Here is a 9400-nt window from a genome sequence, read left to right on the forward strand (position 1 = left end):
AATGCTCGAAAATTTAAAAACTCGAATTGATTCACGAAGAAATGTCGATTTAATATCGACATTTTTCTTCACACTGGTGATTATCCGAAGGAAAATTATTATTTTAAATATTCGTCAAAATTAATTATTAGAAAAAAAATTAAGGAACTCAATACAAGACTATTTGCAGAATCATTGTTGGAGGAAAATGATGATGAAAATGATTTAAATACAACATCCAAGCTTGATGACACTATTAACCACTTTGTAAACCATCAGAAAACAGTCAAAACTTCGATCGAAAATGAAATTAAGGCGTTTGAAGGAACAAAAGAACGTACAGATAAACTTCAGATGATCTACGATGCCTTATTGACTGTGCAAGCAACATTAACAGACGTTGAAAGAGTCTTTTCTGTAGCTGGAAACTTCAAGACTAAACTTCGTAATAGAATGAAAGAAGAAAAATTGAATATGCTTGTATTTTTAAAATATCACTTCTTAAATAAAAATAAAAATTTGAATGGAAATCAATTGATTTTTTTCATACATTTTACTATTTGGTATTTGTACAAATATTTGGGGGGTCACTATTTGGGGTATTTGGTATTTGTACAAATATTGAAAACCCAAATATTTGGCATTCCTACTCAGGTAGACGTATGAGCAGTTCATTGTGACGTTTCATGAACCCTTTAAACCACTTTTCACCTGTATATTTATTTGAATGGCTAAATTTGTGTTGTAATTTCTTTTTTTCACAAAATTGATAATCTAAATGTCTAATATTCAAAGGAGTTCAACCATATAATTTCGACTTTATTTCCAAGATAATATGACAAAGTTCATCTTCTTGATCACAAGTCAGAACTGTGCTGCATCCTAACTTTTTCTAAATTCAGCTATATTACTGACTTTCTTCAAATGACGTAACAAAGACTTGAAAACATTGTTACTTTTTACTCTTTGTTTTTTAGATAAATCATGAACTACAACGTCAAATACCGCATGTTATAATGCTTGCAGGATAAAATTACCCTGAGCAAGACCATTCTTTGAACCTGGCATTTCAAGATTTAAATATATATTTAAAAATTTCTTAAAAATACAGCTTATAGGCAACATTCTTGGCAAGAAGTAATGTGCTGTTTAAAGAGAAGCCACAATAATTAAAGATTAAATAAGTCTTTAAACGTCTTCCAAATGTGAACCAGGGTCCATATTAGGCAAATCGTACTGCTACTCTGTTATTAAGAATACATAATAATGCATTGGTTTAACATTAATTATCACTTCCCTTATAAATCATTTAAAAGCAGCTCTTACCGGAAAAGTTTGTTGCTTTCAAGAGAAAAACTTGATAAAGCTTGCAAATATCAAATTATGTTAAAAAAACTTAACTAAAAATTTTTTCTTGCACAAATAAAATTGTTAGTATATTTTAGCGTTAAATAACCAATAAAGCTAACACGTAGAATAGCTGCCGGTTAAATAAAACTAATTTTAAAAAAATATATAAACCGAAGCCAAAAAATTACTTGGGTTCTCATTAGTACTTGGTCCACATTAGGGCAGTCTGCCCTACTTATTTTTACATACTATAAAGTCTTTTTTAATAAAGTTTAACAAAAAGATGGGTGAGATTTTTGTGAGCGAAATGATTTACAGGTTTGTGTTATCGTAAATGGAGCTCTTTAATTTTAGACAACTTTCAATAATCATTTAGATCTTAAGTTCCTTTTAGTAATGACTATATTGTTAAATATCTGCTTACAATAATATGTTGATCCGAAAACTGTAAAGAATTCAAATGTCATTTTAAGTTGGTTGTTACTCTCAGGAAGATTATTCCATTTTTCAAATATAATTTGGTCTTCTTTTTGAGAACTTGAAAGTTCTTTCCATATAAACTATTTTGCATTTTTTTTCCAGGTTTTTTAATTCGGTTTTCAAAGTATATTTGATTTAAAATATGTTAATTGAATCTTAAATTAAGTTATAATGACCTTTTCGAACTGTTTCATTTATTTCTTAGCTATTTACAATACTTTTAATAACAATTCCTGCATGTTTTCTAAAGTTAAATGTGCAGTAATGTCTCGTCCTTGCAATGTTTCTATTTGAGATTGTTAAGATAAGCTGTCATCTATTTGAGATTGTTAAGATAAGCTGTTAAGATAAGCTGTCATTCTATTTGAGATTGTTAAGATAAGCTGTTAAGATAACCTATCAAAATAAAAATTTTGTAATCAATTGCTATTGTTAAACTCCGGGTATTCGAATTATTAAAAAAAATCTATTTTAATATCGATACAATGACCAAAACGTTTGAGAACACCCCCTAGATAAACAACAAACGTTTCTATACAACAATAGATCAGAATATCTTTCATTAACTTCAATCGAATAATAAACAAAGTTTGAAAAGATTTAATTTTTAACTGTTTTTGCTACCAAGTTATTTTAAATCTGGAATCTTGAAGAGAAATGTTTAGCGAAATTAAAGTTTTGTTTAAAAAGTTAGCCAGGTCACGTTTTATCGTAGTTTTATTAATTTCCATTTCTAATCTAGCAATACTGTTTTCACTCTGATTCTACTCTATGTTTAAGCATTACATTCGAAGAATTAGCAGTTTTTAAATAGAATGTTGACATTTTTTCGTGCAAATTTTATTACACACTTTTACAGAATTACGCCTTTGTTTGACCAATACTATATAAAAAACTTCGTACTTTATTTTAATATAACTCTACGGAACTTCAAATCATTATTTTATTGCATTAAAAAAAAAAATTTCGAAAAAATATTTTTACTGTAATTAACTTTTTTTATTTGATAAAATTAAAATATACGTAATTCAAGCCACATAATTTAGATACAAGAGCCGTATGCAGCTCGCGACCCCTGGCCTAACTTATTTAGATCTGGAACTTTTTTTAAATAATTAAAGAATTTTTAAAGCTATAAACTCAAATACTTATTAGAAAAGAAAATTACTTCCCTTGCTTTATCTCGTTGGTTATAAAGTTTAACTAAGACATTTCTATGAAATTAAATTTTAAAAAATTTTAATATTTTATTAATCTGAAATAATTAACTATTTGACATTTTTTTTTAGTCACATGTGTATGGTAATGAGAGGTGTTCAAAAAGTTGGAGCTTCTACTGTGACCAGTTGCATGCTAGGAGCATTTCGAGATGATCCAAAATCTCGTAATGAGTTTCTCACGTTAATTCGAAATAAGTAAAGTTTTGAATCATTTTTTAATGCGATACAGTTTTTTTTCATTTGGAATTTAAAAACTGTTAATCTGCTATGTGGAAGCTTTTAATAGCCATAGACTTTCTACCAACGACATTTTTAGAATTTAGTGTTCTGATCGTTATTTTTCTAGCATTTTCAAATTGTAGTTATATGATTTTTTTTTTTCAAGTTGCATGTGCATAAATTTTTTGTGCATAAATTTATATACTTTAACAAGTATATTAGTTACTAATTGCTTTCTGGCTAAGGAAGTGAAGCCAGGAAATGAGACAGGATGTCATTCTGCCACATTTTGATAAAGTAGAAACCATCTCGCCATCTTTGTCTCTAATCATTAGGTAAGGTATTTTGAAATTAAAAAAAGAATCCCATTATTATTATTTCTCTACACACACACAAACACACATCTATATAAATACATACACACACAGATATATATATATATATATATATATATATATATATATATATATATATATATATATATATATATATATATATATATATATATATATATGTATGTATATATATATATATATATATATATATGTATGTATATATATATATATATATATATATATATATATATATATATATATATATATATATTTATATTTATATAAGTATATAGTAAATAAAAGTATATTTATAGTTCTTTCCAGAACTTCAGTTTTTAGTGTGGGCTAAAATCCTTTAACTCCGCAGTATCCAATAATTTATAATTGAATCATAATTAATATCAAGCATTGTAATTAAAGGTTTAATAGTTATGCATTTTTTTATTAACGATTTTTGTATGTTTGTTTAGACCTTTTTAAAACTCTTTTTGATGTTTAATGTTTTATATATTTATATCTGTTATACTTTTTTAAAACTTCTGGTAATGAATGTTTTTCAGCTTTAAATTTTGAGGTTTTTTACATGTTGTTAGCAAAAACATATGTTTCGAAAATAAAGAACTTTTAAAGCAATAGTGAATTTATAAAAAAAATTGCGTAATGATTATGATCAAGGTCCTCGTTGGCTGACGTTTGCTGGCTATATAGATCCATTTTTGCCGAATCCAGTGTTCGATTTGCCGGCTAATAAATTTTGTGGGTGGGGAGGGGGGGGGTTAGACACCTCCCTACGCCCCCCTCCTTACTTCGGAATGTCTTTAGGAATGATTTTAAGTTACTGTAACAGTCTAACAAACATAACTTAACAAAATCTAAGATAAATTTAGTTACTATAACTTATACTTGAAAAAAATGTTTTAGACTTAAATATATAAAAATAAGGGCTTGTGGTTTATACCATAAATATATTATTTTTTTAACATCTTCGCTTCCAACAAAGCTGAAAGCAACCACTAGTTAGAGTTGGAAGTTACTGGAAGAGAAAAGATGAAGATTGTAGAGCAAGATTACGATTGACAGACGACTTAAAGGATTGCAAATTATATGAATCAGGAAAGCAATATAAAGGAAGCGAATTTTAAAGAACTGATGTTTTAGGAAAAAACTAGACGAGTAAGAGTTTTTGGAGCACTTAGGAACAATCACAGAAAAAGGATAAGACTTAATTGAATGACGAGTAACACGAGAATGAATTTTAGTAGATGGCACAAGAGACGCTAGCTCTTTAGAGCAGTGCTCATTATAGTATTTGTAAAAAAGAGAAAGAGAAGCAACATTACGATGATGTCATAATGGTTGAAGGTTGGCTGCTAGAGCAGGTCCAACTATGTTTACAATGCGTTTTTGCACCTTGTCTAAAAGAGAAAGCGCATGATTAGAAGATCCACCCTAGATATGGCAACAGTATTCCATACAAAGTCGGATTTGAGATTTATAGAAATAGAGAATAGAATCCAGAGTGAAAAAGTGTCGAGCTCGATAAAGAGATGCAACCTTAGCAGATGCTAATTTTGCAACAGATTTGATATATGGTTTCCAAGAAAGATCGTAAGTAAGAGTTAATCCTAGAAGATGAAGAGTAGATGACTCATCGAGTACATTACCGTTCATAAATATAGGAAGATCTAAATTATTGCGATAACGATTGGCTGAAAAAAATTATCGGTATTAAAGTTCATCAGCTACTGTGAGCCCCATGCTGTAGCAGAAATAAGATCCTTTTCAAGCTCAAATGCCCCCTCCAGGCAATCAGAGAGTGTTGGCTTCTTACCATGACAAGTATAAATGGTAGTAACATCAGTAAACAATGCCATCTTAGATGTGAGAGTATCTGGAAGATCGTTAATGTAAATTAAAAAGAGCATAGGGCCAAGGATTGAACCTTGAGGAACCCCTGAAGATACAGAATAAGAAGAAGAGTGCTGTCCATCGAGAATAACTTTTATACTACGATTGGAAAAGAAGGATTCAATAATCTTAAAGATGTTACCAGATACACCGTAAGAAGGAAGCTTATGGAGAAGACCAGCATGCCAAACAGCATTATCAAAAGTTTTAGAAATGTCAAGAGTGATGGCTTTAACCTCTCCACCTTTATCTAATGTACGATAAAACTTATCGGTTATTACTGTTAGCAAATCAACTGTACAACGAGAAGATTGAAATCCATATTGATGATCAGAAAGTAAGTTATTAGATTCAAGATGAGAGATTAAGTGTTTGTTAATTAAAGACTCGAAAACCTTGCTTATGATAGGAAGAAGAATAATGGGGTGGTAGTTGGACGAGTCAGATCGCTCTCCAGAATTTTTGAAAATAGGGATAATAGATCCAGCAGGCTAGAAAACAAGACTCTGATAAGCACTTGTTAAAAGGTTTTGAAAAAATAGAAAACAGCTCCGGAGAACACTTCTGCAATACTATAACAGGTATGTTGTCCGGGCCACAAGCTGTTGAAGAGTCTAACCAGGAAATCATTGTAGATACAGAAGCTGAAGTAAAACGAATGTCAAGCAATGGATTAACCTGTTTGACAGCTATATTAGGTAGAACGCAACTAGATGAGTTAAGAGATGATATTGATGAAAAATTCTTAGCAAACAGTTCAAACAAAGTCGGTACCATACGAGAGAGGTGGAATTATAGATTTGCCCTTATTATTGATACTATTAAAGATTCTCCAGAAGTCACGAGAGCCTAATTTTTGTAATGAAATACGAGATTTCATGACCTGAGAACAGCGAGCTTTGGCGTTAAATTTTTGGCCTTTTTTACAATGGTTTCTCGCAGTAATAAACAGATGTCAGTTTTCTGGAGAAATATTTTGCTGATAGATATGGAAGTAATGGTTTCGATTGGCAATTGCAGCAGCACAGTGTGAGGAAAACCATGGAGAAGAATGAGGCTTGACCTGGAATCGTTGAGAGGGAATAAAAGATTCCATGCCAGCCTGAATCCGCAAAGTTATTTAAGAAGCACATTTGTCAACAGGAAGACAAAAGATTTTTACCTAAGGGCCATCACGAAGAAAATCATGGAAAGAGTCCCAGTCAGCGTTAAGGTAGTTGTAAGAGGTACGATGATAGGGGGATTCAGATGAAATAAAACAAAAGTCGAGTAGGGTAGGTAAATAATTCGGGTTGTCTGGAAAGTGAGTTGGAAAGTTGACTACTTGAGTTAGGGATTGAGAAAGGCTAAAGTTGTGAACTTTAATGCCTGCAGAATCACTGATACTAGAGTCAAGCTACTCAGTGTGATAAGAACTAAAGTCACTGACAACAACAATATTAGCTGATGGATAAATAGAGAGGGCTTGGTCAATATGATCAGAAATAATACCAAAAAGAATGCAGTCTTGAGATAAAGGAGAGCGATATAGAACAAAGGGAAAGGCGAAAAGTGGTGCTAAACAAAAGCTCATAAAAGAATAGTCTGTGGATTCAAATAGGTGAATTGTTACGAATGTAAATGCCCAGACCAAGCATGTGACTATTGGAGTCTTTACGAATTAAAGGAAGATAACCATCAACACTAAGATCGCAAGATGAGACAGCTAAACTCAAATTAGTCTCACAAAAAGCAAGTAGGTCTGGTGAACTTTGCAAGAGATAAGACTCAACAGAAAAAAAGTTACTTCGAAGACCACAAATATTAGTGAATGATAGGTTTAGAGAACTTGGTGATGATGATGGTTTTTTGTGTGTTATAGTTTTTGGTACTTTATTCATTTTCAAATTTGTTAAAGTACTTGATTTAAAGCATAGATAGTACTCAGTACACTGTTTAATAGCCCAAGCAATTGCCTCATTACTATTAATAAACCCTAAGCCGTAACAAAGGGCTCCTAATGTGGCCACGACAATGCTCACCAAAAGTACAAACAGATAATTCATTTTTAATTTGAACAGTGACAAATTCAGGAAGTAGCTCACAGTAAATATTATAGTAACCCAATATTGGGGCTACTATAATATTGGATAAAATCAGATACTGATAACCGAGCAGCAGTACTTGGCTTTCATGTCAAGAAATAGGACAAGTTTTGTGGCTCAATTTAGAAAAGCTTTAAAAGTATTTGTATTTTTTGATAAAAAATGTTCTTCGTGTTGTACTCAAAATGAGATCTCACTAGGGGGGAATAAAGGACGTCAAACTTTCAAGCATCCAATGTTTGATTGTGGGTTTTATAATACAGAAAAAGTCATACGAATTTACAATAGCTTTTGCTATTTTACTCAACGCACTTAATGCAAGTTATCATATTTTTAGTCTAGATTGTTCTCTGTGGTAACAAACATACAATTTTTCCGGTCTGCATTATTATTTTTGTTTAGTTTTTACCAACATCAACAACAAAAATCCATCATAGAGCAGTTAAGTTTTTGCTTGCAGTTACAATTTTTCAGTATTTTTTTCTTTGAGAAATTCATTTTTAATAATCAATGCAAAATTATGGCCTTTTATAATTCTTTCAATATTTTTTGTACAGCTATAGCTTACTTTAAAGTGTTTCTGTTAAAAATTTTGTGCAATTTAATAAGAGGGAGGGAAATGTTTGTTTACTAATTTTAAAAACGCTTTTCCAATGTTTTTTGAAACATTTTTGCTGAACGGAGGATTGAACCAAATTATATTTCTATTTCTATTTCGCTTTTTTGCAATTTTTGTTTTAAATTTTAGCTCGAAATTTTTAAATCCGCTGTTTTTAAGAGCATCTTCATACACGCGTTTGGAAGAGTTAAAAATATTTTTATTAGAAGAGTTTTGATTTAGTCTATTGTTAATTGAAATGGGAATTGTTTTAGGATTTGGGGGAAGGGGGATGATGCGAATTTATATTAATATACTATATTTCATCATTAGGTTTTCTATAAGGCCTATAAGAATTTTCCGAGAGGTTAAATGTGACATCAAGAAAATTCACAATTTTTAAATTAATGTTAATTTCAATTTGGAAGCCAATGTTTTTGAAAATTTCTATAATATTTTTTCTGACTTTGTCAAGTTGAGGCCCTGATTTTTTTTGCATTATTATTATGCCATCATCGCGGTACTTTTTCTTTTATCTTTATATTCCGAACTAAGGTAATTAGTCAAAGTTTTTGCTAATATCTCGTATTGGGTCAATTCGGTGTCGATATTGTTTCTTTTTTCTTTAACGAATCCTTCAAGTGATGAAAGAAGAGCGGAAGCGTCTAACAAATCTAGTCCGGCTGTCTGTAGTTTTTTATTTACTTAATTAATTCTTTCCAGAATTTGTTCCCAAAAAATAACCAAAATTCCATTTTCTAATGAAGTCATTTTTGAAAATAATGTCTTCGCTTCTTCTCTTTGGTCTATTTTTTCTTGGTCATCGTTTGCAATTGATTTTAAAACCGTTAAAATTTCTTCATAATTATTTTTTAAAGCTTTAACAGCTTCATAATGGCTGCACCATCTGGTTTTGCCTAAATTTTTTAGGGTGTGCGTTTTCTCATTTAATTTTAAAGCGTCGGTAATTGCATTCCATTTTTTAGTAGAACTTGAAAAAAACACAAATAATTGCTGAATTGTACCGAAAAATATTACAACTTCATGCACAACTTTTGCGGCTTCTATCCCTATCAGATTTAAACTATGTGCTGCACACGGTGTATATACTGCCAACTGATTTTCTCTCTGCAGTAGTGCCCTTAAGCCGTTATATTGGCCTGACATGTTGGCGGCATTGTCGTATGATTGGCCGCGACAATTTTTGATGGACAAATTATTTGTATC

The 9400-nt window shown here is 30.7% G+C and overlaps 1 protein-coding gene across 1 annotated transcript in view; it reads left to right on the top strand.

The window, feature by feature from the left end:
• LOC100215739 (GTP cyclohydrolase 1) overlaps positions 1-3394 on the top strand; it is a 48050-nt gene extending 44656 nt beyond the window's left edge. The window contains exon 7 of the mRNA XM_065800442.1: positions 3099-3394. Within this exon, the coding sequence (XP_065656514.1) occupies positions 3099-3228 (130 nt within the window). The 3' untranslated portion in view covers positions 3229-3394. The remainder of the gene's footprint in view (positions 1-3098) is intronic.
• The last annotated feature ends 6006 nt before the right edge of the window (positions 3395-9400 follow it).

Source organism: Hydra vulgaris, chromosome 06 (assembly GCF_038396675.1).
Source record: "Hydra vulgaris chromosome 06, alternate assembly HydraT2T_AEP".
Lineage (NCBI taxonomy): Eukaryota > Metazoa > Cnidaria > Hydrozoa > Anthoathecata > Hydridae > Hydra > Hydra vulgaris.